This window comes from Mus caroli, chromosome 16, assembly GCF_900094665.2.
Source record: "Mus caroli chromosome 16, CAROLI_EIJ_v1.1, whole genome shotgun sequence".
Lineage (NCBI taxonomy): Eukaryota > Metazoa > Chordata > Mammalia > Rodentia > Muridae > Mus > Mus caroli.
This window is the reverse complement of record NC_034585.1, coordinates 85,442,350-85,465,369: the sequence shown is the minus strand read 5'-3', so window position 1 is coordinate 85,465,369 and position 23,020 is coordinate 85,442,350. Positions and strand designations below refer to the sequence as shown.

Here is a 23,020-nt window from a genome sequence, read left to right as displayed (position 1 = left end):
ACTTCCGGCTGCAGTAGAATCTCTTCCATTTACGCCTCTCCTTTGTGGTCAGTCTACAGCAGCAGTATCCTCCCCGTTTCTTCTGAAAATTTCCCGGCTTAACAGCCCCAAAGAGACAGGTTCTCTCCTACTGGTTAATAAAACTGGTAGGCCAGTCAGCTTCCTTCTGGCTGCCATGGAAACCACCAGGCCAAACAGAAAAGAACAGCAAGTGAGAGACCACGAGACCACGCATTCCACCCGGCTTGCAGATTAAAGCAGCTGTCAAGCCAGGGTGAAGGCGCAGTGTCCAGGGAAGAGCTCCAAGGTCTGCAGATTGGACAGGCAAGGCCCTGCCGTGGGGCCGCAAGATGTAAGTAGTGCCCCTGCTCTGTTTAAAACGCCTGTCACCTCAACAGACTTCTGCTGTACAGCCAGAGAGTCTGGGGACGACTGGAGGGGCTCTATCAGGGTAACTTCCTGGAACTGCCACATCCCCTGAATATGTCACACTGTAAGGGTGGTGGGTGCCACCAAACACCCTTTGGGCTTCCACGCAACTGGATAGCTTTCTACCTTTCTCTGTCTTGCAAAGGAAACACTTTTTAGGGCACTAAGCAGGGAGGGAATGGTCTTTTCATTTAGACCCTACACAGATAGGGATCTGAACTTGTTTCTATTTTTAAGAGTTTGTTTAGCTTCTTCTGCTCATCTTTAATACCTAATGATGATCATGCAGGTCCAGACCCTGGCTCTTTCCACAGTGAATGGCAAAGAAAATCAAGGCCTCTGAAGTAGCATTGCCTACGATGTGATGTCTGGGGGCCTTGCTTTATCCTTCACAGGTGTCTACAGCTCATGCCAATCGTCATAGCGTTTCCTCCTCAGAAAATTCGAACTAAAGAGCAAACAGTAAACTTCTTAAATAAGATTAAAAGGCAGATTGGTTAGCTAACTTAAAAAAAAAATTGTATGTGACATTTATGGGGGAAAAGTCCTTATAAAATACTAAATAAAAGGCCAGACTTTTATTGTTTGTCAACTGCATGTTGTGAAAAGAGTGATTCTTAAGTTTTTAACTTTTTTTTTTAAATGAATAATGCAATATGTTTGGAGGGGAAACAATTTTTTTTTCATTATTTCTATTTCTGACAGAAATAGGGCAGTTTCAGAGTCTGATAGTTTCTGTAACGTGTTTATGGAAACTGGTGCTTTTCAACAGCTATCTCGTGGTTTCCAACTTTCTTTCCCACACCAGTTTTTCATTGCTTAAAACTGGCATATGATCAGGGTTGAGAATCTGGCACCCAGTGGTGGGTGTCTGTGCCTTTAAGAGACAAGTAAGGGGACAGGAGTCAGTGTGACTTGGGAGAAGCTGTCTAGCTGGCAGCCACAGCTAGGCAAAGCCACAGGTTCAAATACCAGGGAGTAAACCACCTCACTGGATTCCAGGTCGCTCCAGGGAAAAACTTGGAAGTTTCTCTCGTCGTCAGATTCTCCGTGTTCAGAAGAAGGAGAGGTAACAGCCCAGTTTGGTTAGGGACTCCTGGGGCTCTCTCTGGCTAGTTTTCCTATCACGTCTCATACCTGTGCTAACTGAAGCCACTCTCAGCTTCCATTAGCTTCTCTTCTAACGATGAACATGAACTCATTAACTAATTTATACCCGTTTCTTTTTCAAAGGCTGTTTCTGAAGGGTTTATGGATAACAGAACCCACTTAATTTATCTCATTAAGCATAAAATTGTAATCTAGCAATGGGTTATAAGGTGTGGGACATCAGTGGAGTCTGAATTTCCCCTGGGGCTCCTTACGGAGTGCTTGGCTGTCTGGTTTAAAGTCTGAGCCATTACTAACTAGATCTGGGATCTTTGACAAGTTATTCTATGTCTCCATTTTGTTTACTATGATAGTGGGACTTTACTATCTGCTTTTAGGGTTACTGCAAGTAGTCAATGGCCTAAAACATTCAGTATCTGGAACAGTATCTGTCACAAAGATGTACCCATTCCATGTTAGTGTTACTAAGTAAGGCCAGGTGTGTGCCTGTGATGATGCCAGCTGCTCCAATGGAAGGTCAGGCGTGCCTGTGGTGCCAGCTGCACCTGTGGAATGACAGGTGTGTGCCTGTGGTGCCAGCTGCACCTGTGGAATGACAGGTGTGTGCCTGTGGTGCCANGCTGCACCTGTGGAATGACAGGTGTGTGCCTGTGGTGCCAGCTGCACCTGTGGAATGACAGGTGTGTGCCTGTGGTGCCAGCTGCACCTGTGGAAGGCCAAGTGTGTGCTTGTGGTGCCAGCTGAAAGCCAGGTGTGTGCCTGTGGTGCCAGCTACTTGAACTCAGGAGCCAACATAGTGAGACCAGCCAGAGCAAATTTAATGAGACCTGTTCTAAAATAAAAACCAGCAATATCATGAATAAAATACACAGAGAATGCCTGCCTGATCTCAGTTACCATTAGCATGTCAGAGGTTTCACTTGGTAGAGGACATTGTCCCCTGTTGATGCCTGATCTCCTCTTTGTAGCTGTTGGCGTTTGTTCTTCTTGTTGTGGTCGTTATTTCTATGAGAATTTCTTACACTATATTTTGATCATATTTACCCTCTTCCCCCAGTTCCTCCTGGATCCACCTCCTTCCCTACCTGCCCAACTTTATACCCTTTAAGAGACATGGTAATTCTAACTGATGCTGCCCATGTATAGTACAAGGCATGTCTTCCACTGGAGCATGGTTGACAGACCAGGGACTACACTGGCCCTCCCTCCCTCCCTCTCCCAGCAGTTACCGACTGCCAAGAGCTCCTTAGCTAGAGTGGGGCTTCGTGCCTTCCCCCCCTTTCCATGCTGTGGCTACGTCTGGCTGAGCTTGCAAAGATCTTGTGCACAGTGTCATGTGAGTCATGTGTGCAACGGCCTTGGCGTATCCAGAAAGCATTGTCCCTTTGCAGTCATCCGCTGCCTCTAACTCTTAGAATCTTTCTGGCCCCTCCTCTGCAATGGTCTCTGAGCCTTGGAAAGAGGGGGTGTGGTACAAGCTGTGATACAGATGTTCCACTTAGGGCTGAGCAACACCCCACAGTCTTATTTTCTACAGTTTGACCAATGTGGGTCTCTGTGTCAACTGCCATTTACTACAGATAGACACTTCTGTGATGAGGCTTGGCTAATGCACTGATCCATGTGTGTAAGAGATCGTTAGGAGTCTGTCTGGCCAGCAGGTTCAAGCGCACCATCTACTGGCCTTGCTAGCAGATCCAGGGCGGCGGGTCTTACATTGAAGTGTTTCACTCACTTGGGGTTGGGTTTTATGCAGGGTGACAGACAAGGATCCAATTTCATTCTTCATGGAGCTATCCAGTTTAACCAGCAGCACTTACTGGAGATGCTGTGTCTTCCCCACTGTATTTTGTTGACCTTTTGTTAAAAATCAGTTATCTATAGGAGTGTGTACCTATCTGCGAGCCCTCAATTTTATTCCACTGATCAAGGTGTCTGTTTGTATGCCAGTACCATGCTATCTGTAATTATTGTTAAGTGTGTGGTATAACTGGAGTCCGGGTGGTACCTCCAGGAGGTTTTCTTGGTTGCTCAGGATTGGATATCCTAGGTCTTTTGTGTGTATGTGTGTTTCCATATAAAATATAAATTTTCTCAGTTATGTATTTTTCGATTTCTGTAAGGTATTTTTGTTTTGGTGGGGATTGTGTTGGATCTGTAGATAGCTTTTGACAAGCTGGTCATTTTCACAAAACTATTCTTACCAGTTTATAAGCATGGGAGGGATTGGGGCCAGAAGCATTTTCAGGGGCCTCAATTCAGTCTGCCTATCACTATGGTGGACATAGGAAATCAGAAATTGTGTGTTCTGGAACTGGTGAGATGGCTCAGTGGTTAAAGGTGTTTGCCACCAAGCCTAATAAACCGAGTTCCCTCCTCAGGACCCACACATGTAGACGAGAACCAATTCTCCCAAGTTTTTCCTCTGACCTCTACACACTCACTGCGTAGTGAGCATCCCTAGCCCCATACACTTAAACAACTCAAGGTAAAGTTAAGAAAAAGAAAAGCATACTGCATCTGCACTTTCACAAGTTCTTTAACCGTTTCACACGTCTGCATTAGTAGATATGGGAAATGGACAACGGACCCCATCAGCCCCCAGGTTAGCACACTAGTCATGTCAGAACTCCCCATTGCCACAAGTGGTCGTCAATCAATTGACCTGCTACAGCAAAATATCAAAGAGGGAAGCTTCCCACTGAGTCTCCTCGTGAATCAAAATGTTGGTACAGGATGCAGCAAATGAGCCAGTTACTCTGAAATGGCTTCTGGATTCATCTTGACAGGGTATGTGGATACAGTCCTGACACCACTGTGATTCGGGCACTGGGAACTTTGCTGTTGGTAAGCAGAGCTTAGTGATAGAATGCACTCACTTTGTACAATGTGCTCGCACACGGCAGCAATGGTGCTGGTGACTAGGACCGGTGCATTTCCTTTGCTCAGCCTCTAACCTGTGTGGGAGGATCATCATAGGGATGAGAGATATGACACTCAGAATGGCTATCAGGCTGGCCCAACCATATACAACTAGATACAACTAGATGAGGCATGAACATGATCAGTCATAAAGACATTTTAAATTGAGTTCAATAATATGCTCGAGGCTAATTTTGCCTAAATTCTAATTTCTGACATATACAGTTTTTACTTCCCCTTTTCCACACCAAGCAGCTTGTGAGGTGATTGCAGATAGTTTACTAAATCAACCAAGATGCAGATTGCACCAAAATGATGGTGCGCTTGGGACCTGCCTTACTGTGAACTCTGTAAGCCACCGTGAAAGAGACATACATGGTCCTTACCCACAGAAGGGTGACTTCGGGGGTGTCTGGCGCTTGGAAAACTGTATGATCGATAATTCAGTGGATCATCCCATGTGCAGTTGTGGGATATAAAGAGGAAAAGACAGCACTTAGCACATTAGGAAAACATCAGGAGGGCCCACATTCACTAACTCTCGACTTTGTGAGCTAAAGTGGACATCGCTCCCCTTTAATATCTGTGCACCCTTTCGTCTCTCACCGGCCCCTCTGCAGTGCTGTCCTGGAACATATACCCACAGGAAGGAAGAGTGATAAAACCTCAAAGGCTTTCCAAGATCCCACACCAAAGCTCTGAGAGCGTCCCTTGCCCACTGTTGTGTGAGATTTTCCTGGGGAGACACAAACCAATGATAGACAAAGTGCCACCTCACCCGAGGCCAGTGTGGTGAAGCACAGAGCCTCCTGGGCCAGCTCCCAGGTGTTGTCCCAAAGACACAACTCTCATGGGATAAGCGTTTATTCTGGAGCCAGATCTGAGTGACCATGGCCTGGGAACAAAGTTAGGTTGCCCCAGCTTCCATGTTTCAACATGATGACAGTTGGATGAGGTTTTACAGCAACGGAACAGAGACGGTCATACATCAAGGCGGTTTTCAGGTTCCTTGGAAACACTCAACAGGTGGTGACGGCAAAGTGGAAATGTCTGCCACAGGCCTCAGATGCTATCTGATGACACGTTTAACATCGTGGTGGTGGAAGTCAGTGGCCTATTACCACATCCCAAAGGGTTTATCTGTTAGTCACAGGAGGTTATGTCAGATTCAGACACAGACAAGAAAGCTACTAAGGAGACTGAAGATAGCCCGAGATGAATTGCTGCTAGGCTCTGGACCTGCAGAACTCCAATCTCTCCACAGTCACGGACGTGCTCTTGGTACATGTGGTGCGCCTCACTGTGAACTTGGTAAGCCACCGTGAAAGAGCTTATAGATGCTCTTTCTAATCACCTAGTCAGCTTTGTACAAGCTCAGGGCAGAGTGTGGTTTCTTCCCAGGGACTTGGGTTCACAAAGAGCACAGGTTCCAGGGAGTTACCTACAGGGACAGCACCACTGAAAGGTCCCACACCAGCATGCCCAATGCCCCCAAAGCTGCATAGATGGACTCCCCCCTCCACTTGGCCTTCCACACTCTGTACTCTAGCACCTCCCAAGACTGTGAGACCCTGAGCAGCTCAGGCAGAACCAGATAGAGCTGGCCTGGCTGAACTTTCAGGTGAGGTCTGATGGGTCCCTCCTACACGCTCTTTCAGTGAAAGCACATCAATGGGCCCAAACCTGAGGATCTTGTGAGCAGTTGGAATTGCTTCTGATGAGGATGGAGGTGGCTGCTGTGCTCAGACAATCACACGACAGCACCCAGCCTTCCTCCATAGCCTAACGGGAAAGGGTGATGGTGGTTGTGGACACATAGAACAGCAGACCCGAGGCAGGTGGCCACTCGTTTTGAGAGCCTATGCATAGTGTCTTCACCCCTCACTGCCTCCCAAATGCTCCACCAAACTCCTGCTAGCCTTCCAATAGGGTCAGGCAGGGATGAAGCATAACTTGAGTGCCTTTGGACACAAATATTTTAGTTTCAGTTCCTACCAAAGGTTGGTCCCGCACACTGTCTGCGAGTGGGTTCTCAACACTGGGTACTTGGAAAGGATGGGTGGGGGATGCTTAAGGAACAGCAGGGGAGCGCAAGGGTGGGAGAGATGTGTTAGCCAATAGCTGGTCCTCAATAACAGCTTGGCTTACTGCCCATTCAACAATGGGCCTGTCTCTGAGAGAGTTGAGCTCCGCCCTTCTCTGGCCACATGTAACCAGGGCATGTGGCTTTCCAGACAAGTCAGACTGAGGGATTAGGAACGAGAAGATGGTTGGCTTCTGATGCCCATTTGGACTCCCTTGCTTCCTATCCTACTGGTTTCTTTAGAGGGGCTCAGGTGGGTGTATCAAGCACAGGCCCATGGGAGGGGGAGCCTTGTCTTCAGGCTTCCTCCTTAACCCTGCTCTCCTGGGGCTGTCCACCCCTCGAGAAAGGCAGGTGTGGAATAGATCTAACTATTTGAAGCTAGGACTGAGAAAACAGAGAGATGTAAACCTTAAACACGCTTCCTTCCATGGCACACATCCCTTAGTTTGATTTCTTCTGGTAGCCTCAGCTTCCCTCCTTAAACTCGGGTCTCTCCTCTGCCACAAACCTTACAGGTCCGTGTTTGCCTCTTCTAGAGAAGCTCAGGCAGGGGTGTGGACACTGAGGAAGGTGCACAGGCCAAGCCAGAGGGGGTACAGCTGGAGAGACAGGAATCCTTTTTTTAATATCTCAATTTAAAAATATTCTGATTTGGTACTGTTTACAATGTAGACAATATGTGTATGGTCTTGATAAAATATCACATCTATTTGAGAAGAATTTCCAAATCTTTTTACTGGTGAGAGGATTTTATACTAGTTTAGAAACTAAACTGCTGTCAGCATAAAGCCTAAGTCTCTCAGCCTGGCCAGCTAGATCCTGTCTAGACCTGCTCTGTCACGTGCTCTCAGCTCACGGTCCAGGACATCTGACGTGTGCTCTGAACACACCAAGCACCTGAGTGTTTCCCCACACTTCATGTCTCTCTGAACTCAGTCCCCTTTCTTCCCAAACTCCAAACACAGCCCACTTCCAGGGCTTCATCTGTGCCTTTAACCAGTGCTGCCAAAGGCATCGTCTCCTCATTGGCTACTTGGTTGTTGTTTCCCAAAGAGCACCATCCCTTGGGGGACCTCGGGATCTGTTAAGGATGTGTGGTGTCTTCTTTCCTTTTAACTCCCATGATTTAGGCTGTGTCATTGTCAGCCCGGTAGCCACCCATGCCCTCAAAATGCTGACTCCTTGCTATCTGCTGAGGAAAGAGGAAGTGAGTCATAAACACTGTCAACACCAATCGGAGCCATGTCTGATCTGTTTATAAGATTGGTAGTTGTGTACAGACATCCACGCACCAGTGGCTTAGAGCATTTCGTGTACATGACAGCCTAGTGAGGTTTAAGGAGGGGTGTGTTCCTCTCCATACAGTCATTCTGAGACTCAGGCTTTTCTTGGTAGTTTTGACATCTTCCAGGGCTCCCAGGTCTTCAACAGAATTCTCTAGTCTATTCCAATGGTGGTAAGCCATATAGTTCCATACATTAAAGGAAATGTAGGCATGGGGTCAAGCAATGTGCCAAGTGGGGAGAGAAGCTGGGGTACCAGTGGGAACAGGATATAGCAGTCATCAGGCAGTCAGGTGGCTTTGTGGAAGGATGACAGTATCAGCAGACCTGAAACTTGGCAGCAAAATGATAAAAACTGTGTCCACTGATGAGATAGGAGGCTTAAACCGCGGACTGGATTTTGAAGCCAGAGCTACTACTGAGCCTTGGTTAGCTAAAGAGCTCTCAGTAGTAACTAATACAGGACCCAAGCTGTGGGAAGGCAAAGAATGAAGTAGAATGAATGAAGTAGATAGGGACATTAGCTGCTCCAACACAGATTCCATAGAGATTCCTTCTCAATCTAGGGTTACACCCTACGCTTAGATCATGGTTAGAGTTGGCTCCAGAAGGACTGTCTCAAACTGGATGAGTTGTGTCTGTAAGAAGATGGTATTCAGAACGGGGCGTGGTGGCGCACGCCTTTGACCCCAGCACTTGGGAGGCAGAGGCAGGCCGGTTTCTGAGTTCGAGGCCAGCCTGGTCTACAGAGTGAGTTCCAGGACAGCCAGGGCTACTCAGAGAAACCCTGTCTCAAAAAAACAGGCAAACAAACAAACAAAAACAAAAAGAGAAGATGGTATTCATAGGGAGATACTGTGTCCAAGGGAGGAGAGTATTTGAACCTTGCACCCCAAACACACTTGAAATGCCATAAACAACAATGTTTTGAATTCTGTGAACTTAATGCAGAGGACAAACATGACCAGAGAAATTTGGCAGCCTTCAAACCACCGAGGCAATTGAAAACCAAATGTGATTTAAAATTTAATTCAGATGTTATTTAATTTGAAATCAGAAGGGATAATTATTCAAAAATGGAAAAGCAATTATTCAAAAATGGAAATGATCACAATAAAGAAAACATGGAAACAGAAGAACTAGGGGTGGTAAGAAGTGGACAGGTTCAGGTCTAAGCCTGGGCTGGCATTACAAAGGTAAGGGCAGCAAGCAGGCAGCCCCAGCTCCCACCCGCAAACGCATTTTGAAGCTGGTATTTGGAGAGCTAGCAAAGGAGTCTGTCCCGAACACAGCACCCCAAGTGCTACTGCAAAAGTATTGGAAGAGTCTGAGGAGAAAATGAAGGGCCATGCAATAAAGAGGATATTAAATATACCCCACAAAGTTATCAGTTAGTTTTCTGTTATTGTAATGACATATCGGAGGCTGAGAGGTTTATAAAGAGAAACAGGATTCTTTACCTTACAGTCTTGAAGGTTACAATTACAGATAGCACTGCACTAGCTCTTATGAGGGCCCCGTGGCAACTCATCACCATGGTGGAAGCATGTGGGAGAAATAAACTATGCTGAGAAAGAAAGCCAGAACTCAGAGGGGGTCAGACTTACTCTTTTTCAACAGCCCTCTCACCAGAATGAATCAGAATCCTACAAGAATTGCATCGATATCTGAGAGCAATACCCGTGGTGACCTCATGATCTCCTCGTCAGTTCTGCCTGTGAAGGGTCCCACCATCTCTAACATCACCACACTGGAGCCTCAGCTTCTGAGACATGAACTCTTACAGGTGAACCATAGACTAGAGCACGTTTATGCGCACCATCTATCACAGTCTATCAGTGCTTGCGGAGAGTTTGGGGGTGAGGAGGTGAGTTGACTTATGAGCTTTGAGGGCATACAGGGTCTGCCTAGCTTGCCTTTCCCTGGTGCTGCTCTTTGCTTTCCCCTGTGCGGTGCGCCCCCACTCCCCCACTGCAGGTTACTGCCTCCTGAGTCCTTTGTCCTACTCTTGGCCCAGGGCTGTGTCTGACTCAGGACAATGCATTTTTGTCTCTATCTATTGAGAAACTGGAAAAAAGTACGGTGGGGGCAGGTTTCTTTAACTTACAGTTTGGAGGCTAAAAGTACAAATTCCTCTGGAGGTTGCTCAGCTGGGAGAAGACCTGTCTAGACCAAGATCATCTTGTGTCTGGAGGGTTTGAGCTGGTCTGAGAAGAAGAGTTCAGAAATAGATAGGCCTGATAGCCTATCTTTTTTCAGCAACAAGATCAAGATATACTTACAATGCTTCCATGATTCTTCAGACATTCAGCCAGTTACTTTTTGCTCAGGATGCTAGTCTGCTCTGACTTCTGTAGCTGCCATTTGCTGAGCTGTGCTTTTATGCTCAGGCATCGAGCTGGTCAAGCTCTTGCTGGATGGAAAGCACCGTGCTAGAAAGCACAGCGCCGGACAGGAACCCCTCCATCAGGGAGCGGCTTCATCTCCCACTGGAACATACCTTTATGCCAGGAATCCCAGTAGCTTGCCACAGTTCCTCCAGTGACTATTTGTATACCTACCACATTAAGTCTGTGCCTAACTACACTTGGGGTCTGAAGGTGTCAAGCTTCCCCACAGAGAAAAGAACTTTCATATTTGAGGAAAGAACTATTTCTTCTTTCCTTTGTAGAAAAATCTTCTGAGACATGCTACTTTTAACATTGTGTATATGTAAACACCACGGTAATGTTTCTCTAATATAATTATGTTGCTTTTGCAGGGCTGTACAGAGAAACCCTGTCTCAAGAAAACAAAACAAAACAAAACAAAACAAAACAAAACAAAAAAACCAAGAAAAATAAATAAATAAATCATGGTATATATTAATTATACATAATGGGTTTATAACATTCACATGCATGTGTGAGCACCCACACCCACACCCACACCCACACACAACATACTCTCTCAGCGTTTTGGTTTTTTTTTTTTTTTTCTTTTTCACAAACTTCCCTTGTCCCTTCCTATTCCCTCAGATTCTGAGGAGGGAATAGTTCCAAAGCAGGGAAAAGGGTAACACACCCATATAATTAGGATAGAATGAGGAGAATTTGGAAATACCTCAAAGAGAACAGAGAAGACCGAGCCTGTGTGGTGGTAAGGGATGGAGAGGGAAAGAAGGACCCAGAGGTCCTGTTGGTCTGGAATCCTCTGGCCTGTCTTGACAGGACCCATCTTTCTCTCAGGGACCCACCTCTTCCTGTGCCCCACGGTGGAGCATCTGCCCCTCTGCCACTACCATGAAGTGTAGGCAACGTTGCTCATGTGTGCCCGTCCTGCTCAGAGCATGGGCCCAAGCTATTGAGCATGCAATGAAGCTGGGAGCTCACAAGACTGTGAGCTTAACAGACCTGCAGAGAGAAATCCACGTCACACTGAAGGGAAAATGTTGAAATGGAATATAATAGCTAGTGAGACATTTGTCCCACCCTGTAGACCCTTTGTGAAGCTTCCAACAGCTAACCTCCTTATTCTGGCTCTGAGCTTCCTGACGTCCGGTGGGTAGGGACTGACTCCCAGTCAGGGAAGAGGCTATCAGATCTCTCTGGAAACTTCTGGTGTCCTTGTCCCAGCAAACAAGCATGCTTCCCCTTGCTGTCCCTCCTTTCTCCTGCATGCCCTGCACACTGTCAGCACCTGAACAGCGAGGACGCTGCCACTTTCCCCCAGGTCGAGGCTGGCCCTACGCTCTCACCACTGGTTCCTGTCACTTTCTCTTCTAGGCAGGGGTCAGAGAGAGCTAGTGGCATTCACAGTGTCCCTAGTGTTGGGAACACAAGGCCACTGGGAGTGAAGTCCCAGAAACCTGATAGAATCTGGGACAGCTGATTGTCTAAAATTATCCCGGAGTTGATAAATTCCCTCCTGTTCCTTACAAAGTGGGACAGTCACCTATGCTTTCTCATGCCATTTAAAACAGACGAACCTTGTTCACAAAGCACACTTCCCTGCCCCCAAGAGTCACAAAGTTCTTTTTCTTACAAAATATACCTCATAAACTCTTTAAGAACCTCATGTGGCTGCTTCAAAACTAACACTAGACACTATAAAAAGTTTATCCAGCCCTCCAGGAACTCAGCCCATCTTTCCTCCTGCATCTCTAAGCATCCTTGCGTACACATAGCTGGTCTCACTTCAGCCCTGCTTATCTTCCACAGAGATAAAGCTTGAAGGCCGCAGCACACAGCACACATCTCTATCCTCCCTGTGGCTTGTGCCTGACAGAATTTTCAGCTCTGCCTTCTTCCTGTTTCTTGGTGTCTGTGGCCTCACCTGGCAACTCAGTGTGTCCTTCCTGTTGCCATCTTAATACCAAACACCTCCGAATGCCTTTCTCTTGCTTGCCCATCTTCTTATGGTGGCCCTGCCCGTAACCCTGACCATCCCAGATGCTGGCCCGTGCCTAGTGTCTCCTGATCCCTATGGTGTTCAGAAAACACAGATGTTTGGTTTGTCTTTAATGTCAGGTAAATCAGGAGAAGCTGCAATGGTTTTTGCCAAACTGAAACCTGAAGGCTTCTGCCCCAATGCTTGTTTCCCTCTGAGCTCGTCTGTCATATGCCTAGGCAGCCAGTCTCTCCCCGGTTACTCTGTAAGTCCTTCTCATTTTCCCACTGCAGTGTATGTTTCGATGCTTAGATATTGCTTAGTTTGGGACCTCACAATAACTTGAGGAAACTGATTCATAAATTTTGTTGTGGGATAGAGGCAGATCCATTCAGATAACAGTAAAATGTGAGGTGCTAGTCCCTTCGTTGTCCTGTAAGAGTTACGGTTGACTCTGACACACAAGTGCATTTGTGGGAGCAGAGAACACATTACTGTGTTGGAGGCGGGGAGTGGAGGGGATTGGTCTAGTAAGGAGGCTTACCGTTAAATGCTTCACTGCTGCTCCCACGGTGCTGGTTAGCCAGGGTGCGTAGGTGGGTAGCTGACTCCTACAAGGAACTGCTTGTCTTTGTATTCCAGGAAGCCAGATACAGAGTGGGAGGAGGGCATGTGCTTGCTCGGGGCTGTACATGCTCAGGTAGGCAAGAACTGGATGTTGGTGGGGCGTGCTTATTGAAGTAACTCCAAGTCCCTGAGGGTAGATAGGATATGGTTGCCCCACTTCTGACATCACCCCAGCTCTCTCGGGATGTTAACCTTGCTGTCAGCACACAGCACTGGGAGTTTTATACCTCAACCGAGCAGAGTTCGGAAGTCTTGCTGTTGCTTCTCATAAGGAGCCGAGATTAAAGTCCTGCCTGCCTCGATAAGAAATGCAAGGCAGGAATGTTTGCAGCTGCTCTTGGACAGCTTTCCCACTGAGTGTGAGCTTCTACGGAGGCAGTGGTATTAAAGCTTCGGTTTCCTTTCAGGTGACCTACAATGGACTGGCTCAGGAGGGAGAAACAGGAACACACTGGTCCATGCTGGACAACAATGACACCACCTTCCAGCCTCTGCCTCCTTCTGCTCCAAGCGCTAGGCATCTTTGCCCTTGGCCACTTCACAAAAGGTCAGAACAACACACTGATTTTCACAAAGGGAAATACCACTCGCAACTGCAGCTGCCCAGTAGACATCAGGGACTGTGACTACAGTTTGGCTAACTTGATATGCAGCTGTAAGTCTGTCCTGCCTTCTGCCATGGAGCAAACCAGCTACCATGGCCATCTGACCATCTGGTTCACAGATACATCCACATTGGGCCACGTGCTGAAGTTCACTCCGGTCCAAGATTTGAAGCTTTCCCTGTGTGGTTCCAGCACCTTCCCCACCAAGTACCTGACTATCTGTGGGCTGCAGAGGCTTCGCATCAATACTAAGGCCAGGCATCCCTCCCGGGAGCAGAGTCTGCTCACCCACAGCAGAAGGGAAGGCAGTTCCTTGTACAAAGGCTGGCAAACATGTATGTTCATCTCATTCTTAGATGTGGCTCTTTTCAACAGGGACTCATCTTTAAAGTCATATAGTATTGATAACATTTCTAGCCTCGCCAGTGACTTTCCTGACTTTCCTTACTTTAAAACGTCCCCAATGCCAAACAACAGAAGCTATGTTGTCACAGTTATTTACTAGCACCCTGTGTCCCTCCACCAGGAACTCTAAAAAAGAAAAAAATAGCATTTGAACAGGAATCTGGGAATAAGGTCATAAGACAGTTGTCCTTGTTCCTTCGCTTAGCCTCCATTTACAACAAAGCCACACCTAAGAGCAGCCAGTTCTCTGTTCCACTTTCAATGCCAAGAGCAATTTGACTCCTGAACTTTGTCCCAAGGGCCAGCTAGAAGCTAGGCCTTTGCAACTGGTAGCCTGTGGAGAGCTGTCAGGTGAGAAGGGGACAGAGTAGTGCACACCAGGGTCTACTTCATGGAGCTCAGTATAGTCATAGCCCCAAGGATGCAGTTCACTCTTCCTTACCTGTGTGGGTGCATTCCAAGAGCCTGCGGACACCTGAATGAGTGAACAGTACTAACCCTATGCGTACTGTATTTTCCTATAGAGACTTCTGACAAAATCTAACTTATAAATTAAGATCACTGTGGGGTTAAGAAAAACTGTAACATACTGTAAGAAAGTTGTGCAGCTGGGCGTGGTGGCGCACGCCTTTAATCCCAGCACTGGAGGCAGAGGCAGGCGGATTTCTGAGTTCAAGGCCAGCCTGGTCTACAAAGTGAGTGCCAGGACAGCCAGGGCTACACAGAGAAACCCTGTCTTGAAAAACAAACAAACAAACAAAAAAAAAAAAAGAAAGTTGTGCAAACATGCTCACTCACACTATTACACTGTGCTTGCGCTTCCCATGATGACGGCTCTCTTTGGCATAGAAACATTTCCAGCATTGCTACTTTGTACATGATGGCTATTATAGAATAAACCACAGGGTTGTTTGTTTGCTTGTTTGTTTTGGAGCATAACGTGGCAGTCACAATGGTCAGTCTGACAACAGAGAGCGTCACTGAGGGCTGCTGGGTGGCCGTGTATTTAGGGTTTCTAGGACAGCCAAGCAGGTGACTCTGTCCCGGGTAGGTCAGGCAGGAGCCCACGCTTCACCCTCCCCAGAACAGCTTCAAGTTTAAAACTTCTGATTTAGAGATGAAACTGTATTTTGGGGACCACAGTGGCCCTCTTCTTTCTTTTCTTTTTCATTTTGTGACAGGGTCTGGAATTCCCATTCAAAAATGACAGATTTCTTAAGTTTGGGGACCTAAATTCCTCTAGATGGATATTTTCCAGATAGTCACGAAGAACAAATGCATTGAGAGACTGGAGTTTAAAAGTGTGTTTATGGACTTGGGAAGGTTGTGTGGGACCTTAACTCTCCCGGAAGGCGTCAGGGTTCCAAGAGAGGGGTGCATGAATGAAGACATCTGCCCAGACTGTTAGCCTCAAATTTACACACACAGCATTGTTGTGTGGGGAAGTCCTTTTCTGGTCTTTCTTCACTTTCACAGAGCAGACCACAAGGCTCTTTGGCTCTTCCCTTTCCTCTCCTCTGTATCTGTTTAAGCATCGTTGTTCTCTCTATCCCTGATCTTATCACTTGCCCTCCCATCCCTTTCCCTCTTGCTCCTGAATTCAGAACTTAGATTACAGTACAATTGTTAAGCCACACGAGGGCTAGCTGGGGAATCTAACAATCATGTCAAACTTGGTGCTCAAATTACAAAGAATTAATTTTAAAATGAAATTTTGGCCCTTATTCCATCTGGGATTTTAAGATGAGAAAGTTACTTCGTGGAGGTAGTTAACACAAAATTGTATTATACGTATTGATAAGAGGAACCACAGTAATTACTAAATTGTTCACCCTTACATAAAGAAAAGTTCCCCTGTAATAAAGACCAGATTTACTATTCTTTTTAAAGCCCATGTGAGGAGGAGGGAGAGATGGCTCAGAGCTGGAGAGCAGGGTGCTGCTCCTTCTGAGCCCTGAGTTCCTCACCCAGCGCCCGCACTGTTTCCCTCAAGCCACCTGAAGCTCTAGTGCAGATCCAAGCTGCCTGTGGAGGCTCTCTTCTGGCCTTCACAGGGACTTGTACGTATGTGGCATACACACCATAAATGAATATGAATAAAACCCAAAGCTAAATGTAAACCCAAGCCGGGTGTGACACAAATGTCTAAGCTTAGACTAAAACAAAGTTGAAACATTGCTGATTCATGATACCACGATGGAAAATAATAATTTTATTGTAAAAGCACAGGTTAGTCACGTCATATTTTTATCTTGACCTTAACATTACCGCATTAGCATAACTGGCAGGGGATTTGGTCATTCCGACTAATTAACTCGGGTCTACGGTGCCAGCATTTAAATTAGGCCAAAACGAAGGCCAAACTGTGAATTGTAATAGAAAATGTAATGGCCTCATTACTGATATAGTTCAGAGGTTAAAGTGAGAAAAAGACAAGGAGTTGGGGGAAAAGAAAAAGCAAGAAAGATGTAAATCAAAAGATAAACTGCATGTATTAATCATCATTCTGCATATATCACACACTGGATTTTGATGGAAACCGATTAATGTTTTTAAAGAGTGGGGTTAGAAATTCTCTGTGCCTGTAAGTAACTTCCACCCGGTAGCTAGCTGGTACTGGTTCGAGAGCTTTGCACATCTGGTTTATGTGATTCTAGGATAAATTGTAGAGGGCTGTCTGGCCTGGGGCCAGCAGTGTGTCACCTGGGCCAGCTGGTAAAAGTAGGCATCATTTCAAAGAGGAGGGGGAAGACATAGATCTCTGTCACACCCACAAGGTGGTATATAAAGATTGTGAAGCACACAATTTATGAATAACAATTATAAACATTATCCTTTACTAAGTTCTGTACAATTCTCAAATAATGTTTCGTTAGATTTTTGCCAAGTTCTTGTATCTAAAGGTTGGAATGCTGAGAAAATAAGGCTCTCATATAAACAGTCTGATGCTCTCAATATGTTAGGGATACATGTAGCATTAAGATGCAAATATACTTAGAAATGTCACTTGTTGGTCAATGATGTAAATACTTTTTACAGAATTAAGTAATACTTTCAAATACTATAGGAATTTCCTTAATTTGGGATACTATTTGCAATGTAAAGGCTATAGATATGACACATTTTATAAGTTAATATGCATTTCTCTATCATATCCAACAAAATAAAAAATAAGACTGCTGGGGCTGGTGAGATGGCTCAGTGGGTAAGAGCACCCGACTGCTCTTCCGAAGGTCCAGAGTTCAAATCCCAGCAACCACATGGTGGCTCACAACCATCCGCAACGAGATCTGGCGCCCTCTTCTGGAGTGTCTGAAGACAGCTACAGTGTACTTACATATAATAAATAAATAAATAAATCTTTAAAAAAAATAATAAGACTGCTATATACAGCTCTTTATAGTTTTAGTGATGCCAATACTGTGACTATGATTAGTTTCAAGCTATAAGAGAACAGAGCTGAGAAAAGACACAGTATACTGATAGCACAGCTCAACAGGAAAGAGCTTACCCACCCAGCACACACGTGTGCCTGACTAAAATCCCAGCCCAGCACACACATACGTAGTGCACACCCTTCAGGATGCAAGAGTCACACAGGACTTCAAGAGCATGAGTAAATGTGTAAGAGAGTAAGACAACTGCAAAACCATGAGCTCTGCTGTGAGAGTGACCTCGGTCCTCTCCCAGGACAATCACAACAAGGGAGCAGGCAAGAAGAGGGCAGACATAGAGTGCTGGGTTCACTGGAGGTGGGGCAGGTGGGCTGGACCCTCGGGGTGCTGTACTATCTACTGGGGAGAGGACTTGGTAACTCCCAGGAGCTTGGGTTAGGGTCTGAGCACAGCGGTCAGGCAGGTGTCTGAGGGAGTGTGGTGAGGAGTGGTTTAGGCAACCGAGGATGCGAGGATTCAAGGATGTCCGACTGGAGTAGTGATGGGGCTGAGGGTAAATGAGAGAATGCGAAGGATGGCACTAGAAGGACATGCACCCACACGGCAGCTCCAGTTACAGATAAGCCGTGTTGTTCCGCATCTCCTCAGTGTTCAAAGTGCAGGCAATGTCTTCTGTTAGGAAAGGTTCCTTAGAAGTCCACTTACAGAGGTGATCAATGCAAAGCTCCGCCTTACTCTTCTCTCTGTAACCATGCTATAATATTGCTGCATAGCTTTGCTGGCTCCTGGTAAAACTCAAAATATACATACACAAAAGAAGCATTAATTCTTTTGTGTTTTATATCTATAGGGGATGTTTATGACCTCATTGTCTTAAAAAGTTCTGAGCTTTAAAATTCTCCCCGGGGTGGGTGTGGGGGAATCATGTACAGATGACAGTAATAGAATGCAGACCATAGTGTGGTGCTTTTAAGAAAGGACACATTGGTAATTTGGCTTTTGCACTGGTCATATATGTATTTAAAGTGTACACTGTGCGTTAGATTATATCCCATATATTTAGGTCATACTTCATGTAGTCTCAGTGCAAAGGAACTCTGGCTTTGAGCACACTCTGTGTAGTGGGCAGAGGGCAGACACTGAGCTGGACAAAGTGCCTGCAGCAGCTCCTTTCCTGTGGCTGCTGCAGGCGACGTTTACTGTAGGAGCTGACACTCCGGAGCTATTGTTAATTGTCTTGCAGGATGATGTCCTGTCTTCATTCTGAAAATCCTTACACATTTTATAAGAATAAAGACACTTACTGCCCATTGGTACATGTGCTAATTTAAAAATAATGATTAAAAAAAAACTCTCTAGATCTTTACAGTCTGGGTCAGGTCACTATTAATGGCTCCATGAAGAAAGTATTATTTCACTGAATTAGAATCAGTAGCTAGATTTTGGTAGAGGTTAAAACAAGTAATTCCGATTTGAGAGGGAGTGGTATTAGAACCCCATGCACACTAGTCACATACCTTGCTTTCAGGCCCCATACTAGATAGACCTAGGAGTTTCTAAATTTCCTCAGTTAGGACATTAGCACATTCCTCCAGTCATGTGCTATGGATGGAGGTACTCCTCTCTACTCATACGCTAATTGCAGCAACTGCATATCTCAGAGCATTTTCACCCGAGAAAAAGGTATATCTGAAACATTGTTCAGCTAGTAAACTTTTAGAAGATTGTTATAATTGAAGAGATTAAAAAATAACATAAGAATGTAAGGACTCACTTATTCTAGACTGTGTTGGTTGGTGTGTTTATTGCTGTCTGGGTTCAGGCTCTCACTACTCAGTCCTGACTGGCCTAGAACTTACGATGTAGACCAGACTGGTCTGGAACTCAGAGATCCACCTGCATCAGCTTGGCTTCTAAGTTTTTTAAAATTTGATACATTCTAAGTAAGTTCACACAACAAAATAAAATGTCAACAATAATAACAACAACAACAAAATTAAAGGGGAAATTATAAGGGTTCCAGGGCACCTACAAACATCCATCCAACTCCAGGGAGTCCTGAGAAGAGGGCCTGTCGGTCTCTCCTGAGCTCCTGCACCCAACCTGTTCCTCCTCCCATGCTACACTGGCTAGTTTTCCTGGTTTATAAGTTTCCATGGTGCATTAGTCAGGGTTCTAGAGCCACAGAACTTATGGAATGGATCTTTGTATCTATGTAAAGGGGAGTTATTAGAATGGCCTACAGGCCGCAGTCCAGCTGATCCAACAATGACTAGCTGTGAGGGAAAGAATCTAGCAGTTGCTCAGTCCCACAAGGCTGCATATCTCAGCTGGTCTTCTGCATAAGCTGGACTCCTGAAGAAGAAGCAGCAGCAGCCTCGAATGCCAGTGGAGGGAAGATGTGCTAGTAAGCAGGGGGCTAGCAGGCAAAGAGCAAGGCTGCTTCTTCCATGTGCTTGTATAGACTTCCAGCAGAAGGCCTGTCTTCCTGCCGCAAGATCTGGATCACAGGTGTGTCTTCTCATCATTAAGGTCTAGACTAGAAGCAGATTCGCTCACTTCAAACCTAACGGAAAAGCCCTCACGGGTGCCCTCCATTTCTGGAGTTTCTTCCAGATGTCATCCAGCTGACAAGCAGGCATAGTCAGCACAGATGGTAATTTCCGGATGTCCTATAGCTTCTGTGTGCACTACAGCCCCAGGCACTGCCTCTGTTTCAAGTGGGAAAGCTTGGGGAAACCTCCTTGGTTCACTTCCCATCAGCCAGGGCAATGTCACCTGCCCTTTCCTCATCAGGACAATGTGCCCAGTCTTTCTGCTATCTCTATTATTTCTCTCTGGAGAGGAAGTTGCCAGAGGTGAAGGGAAGCGGTCTATAATTTTAAGAACCTATCAACTTTGGTAGCTTGTAACAAATACACTGATATGATGTCTTGGTATTAAGATATCTAAGATAAAGAAATTATATCAACACAAAGTAAAATGTTGCCACCAGGTAACAGATTACATGCCACATGCCTACAATGACATATGCTTTCTTAGCTCCTATAAGGACAGCAGTAAATGAAATATAGTATCTCTTCTGGGGCTAGGGAGAGGGTTTGGGGGTTAAGAGGACCTATTGCTTTTGTAGAGGGCCAGAATTCGATTCCCAGCACCCACACCGGGTGGCTTACAATCTCCTATAACTAGCTCCTCATGCATAGACATAACTGAAAAACAACAACAACAACAACACTCTTTTCCTACAAAACATGCTGCTGTCAGGTAAGATCTGAAAACATTTAAATATAACTGAATGCATTTCTTTTTTCTAGATTAGAATTACTAAGCCTAGCAGTGGTGGTGCACGACTTTCAGCCCGGCACTTGAGCAGGCAGATCTCTGAGTTTGAGGCTAGCCTGGTCCAGGATAGCTAGGTCTACACAGAGAACCTTGTCTCAAAAACAAAACAACAACCAAACCAAACCAGAAAGAATAGAATATTAAGATTTCCATAGTTGGGCAGCACAGTAGAACTGGCCCTAGTGTGTTCTCTCTCTCTCTCTCTCTCTCTCTCTCTCTCTCTCTCTCTCTCTCTCTCTCTCTCTGTCTTTCTCTTTGTCTTCCCTCTCTCAACTCATGTGGGTAGCAGGTGAGCGGGCCCTGGGGACATGAGCACAGGAGAGCCAGCCATGCTTCTTGTCTGCAGCGCAAGTGGCATGGGCAAGGGAGAAATGCCCTGGCAGGTGGGAGACCTGCCCCTGGGTCATGAGAGCAGGAGAGCTAGACATGTCCCTCACTTGCCGTTGAGTGGGCCCTGTACCTTGACTGGCATGGCAGAGGCGGCCCTGAGGTTGTGGTGCAGGTGAGCTGGCCCTGAGGGCATGAGAGCTGACTTTGTAAACCCTTGCCAGCGGTGGCATGAGCTAACTGGGGCAGTGCTGGAATGCTCACCCTGGTGGTATGGGTGTGGGACAGCTGGTGGCCTGACCAGCTCAGCCACCACCCAGGCCCAGCTCCAGGCCTTTGAGTTGGCCCACCCCAACATCTACCCCATCTGTTAACTGCTGGAGCAAGTGAAGGGGCTGTCCCAGCAGAACTAAACCTACAGGATCTCCAGGACACTGGGCAGCAACAGGAGGTCCAAAGGGGGTTCCAATGAGGTTCCAGTGTTGATAGTGTAGCAGAAGCCAGAGGCCTCAAATCAGACCAATGACTCACTGCAGTCAACATTTGCAAGCAAAAACAAACGAACAAACAAAGGTGTGGACAATGGGTATATATTGTGGGGCACACTGTGACACACTACAGAGGGCAGGTACGAGGGGTAGGGGAGAGGAGTGCGATTGTGGTGCACGCTGTGAAATCCACAAAGAACCAATATAAGGTTAAAAAAATATTTCCAGCATTATGTAAAAAAAAAAAAAAGGAAAAACTTGAGGGTCATCAGTTTCTAGAATATTAGACTTCACCTGCTGGATAAAAATAAAGTGCACAGAGTGTGGAAGGACTTCGCGTTCACTGCATCTGAAAGCAATACAGTACCACACACCAGCATCACGACTGATACAAGTAAAGAATTTCCTCACCTTAATTCTAAGGAGAAATAAAGGCATAGTCTTAGAGGACTATTCTACCCAGCAATGAACATTCTGCTACGATGTTATAGGAACAGGCTGTCCCTGCCAGTCACATCTGACATTGACTCCTAGGTAGGAATATCCTTTCAGTGGTTTGAAGACTTACATTTGGTAAACACTGGTCTCCATTTCAGGATCTAAGGTTGAGTCAGCAAATCAAACTGACCTGATAATTTTTTGTCATTATTTGAGTCAATTAGTCCATGTGACATTATAATTTGGTGGAGGAAAAAGCCCCAAATTGGTATTGTTGCTTGAAAATACCACTTAAGAAAGAACTGACTGTTTTAAACAGAACAGTTGACTTACCAGTCCTATAGAAACAACGGATGCTGTAATAATACAGTAACATTAAAAAAACGAATCAGCCGATTGCACACTCAAAGCTTGGCAGTGCTTTCTCAAATAACTCCTTCCTGATGTGTGGTATACCAGCTGACACTTGAGTCAAGCAGCTGTCGGGGCTCCAGAATATAATAAGTTCCACCAGGTCTGTAATATCTGGTTGAGGGAACTTTGGCCTATTCAGGCAGCAAGATAATGCTTAGTGTTTACCTTTGCCCTTCTACTACCTGAACGGGTAGAATGGAAAACTATAGCCATCTTTCTTATCTTTAATATTTGAAATGACCAGGGCTCCCCCGCTGTACACATCCAATTGGCACTTTTACGTCTTTTTAAAGCTTCAGAATGAGAGTTCAATATACTTTATCTTTTCCCCCCTCCTTGAGGTTCTGGGGACGTATGCCTATGGCAGGCAGGTGCCCTCACCCTTTGCTGTCAGCATTTACTGCAAATATATCTCAGGGTGCATGCCAGGTAGGTGTCTGGAGGCTGACCAAGCACAATTCGAATCTTTTGTTATTGAAAATGGGAGTCCAGTTTCACCAAGCAGGCTACGGTCAGAACTCTAGCAGTGCTGAGCAGCCAGAATATAAGAAGCAGGAGTAACAGGAGAATAGAAATCACATGATACCAACTTTTCCTACTCACTGAGAAAACGGTTGGAAAGGCTGCTTTCAGCTGCACATCTGGGTCCTAGGAGGGCAGGTCTCAAGTCTAACCAAAGAGAACTGGAAAAAAAACAACCCACCTAATTATATGAAACAAAAACGTGGGATCTTCTACTTCAGTGTGGAATTCAAATCTCAGTGAAAATCTGGGGGCA

At 45.9% G+C, this 23,020-nt stretch overlaps 1 protein-coding gene across 4 annotated transcripts; it reads left to right on the top strand.

Annotated features, from left to right (window-relative positions):
• The first annotated feature begins 226 nt into the window (after positions 1 to 226).
• On the top strand, positions 227 to 13,969 carry C16H21orf62 (chromosome 16 C21orf62 homolog). 4 transcript variants are annotated; one of them, XR_003835138.1, is made up of 2 exons: positions 227 to 352; positions 9,451 to 9,769. XR_003835138.1 is itself a non-coding variant. In XM_021184777.2 (2 exons), the coding sequence occupies exon 2, from the start codon at positions 13,243 to 13,245 to the stop codon at positions 13,933 to 13,935; it is 693 nt and encodes a 230-aa protein (XP_021040436.1). In that variant the 5' UTR covers positions 227 to 352; positions 13,233 to 13,242. The 4 variants fall into 4 exon arrangements, 3 of the variants coding, with proteins under 3 accessions (XP_021040436.1, XP_021040435.1, XP_029326486.1); XM_021184777.2 differs by lacking the exon at positions 9,451 to 9,769 and adding an exon at positions 13,233 to 13,935; XM_021184776.2 differs by lacking the exon at positions 227 to 352 and adding an exon at positions 13,233 to 13,935 and having other exon boundaries at positions 9,560 to 9,616.
• Positions 13,970 to 23,020: the final 9,051 nt, after the last annotated feature.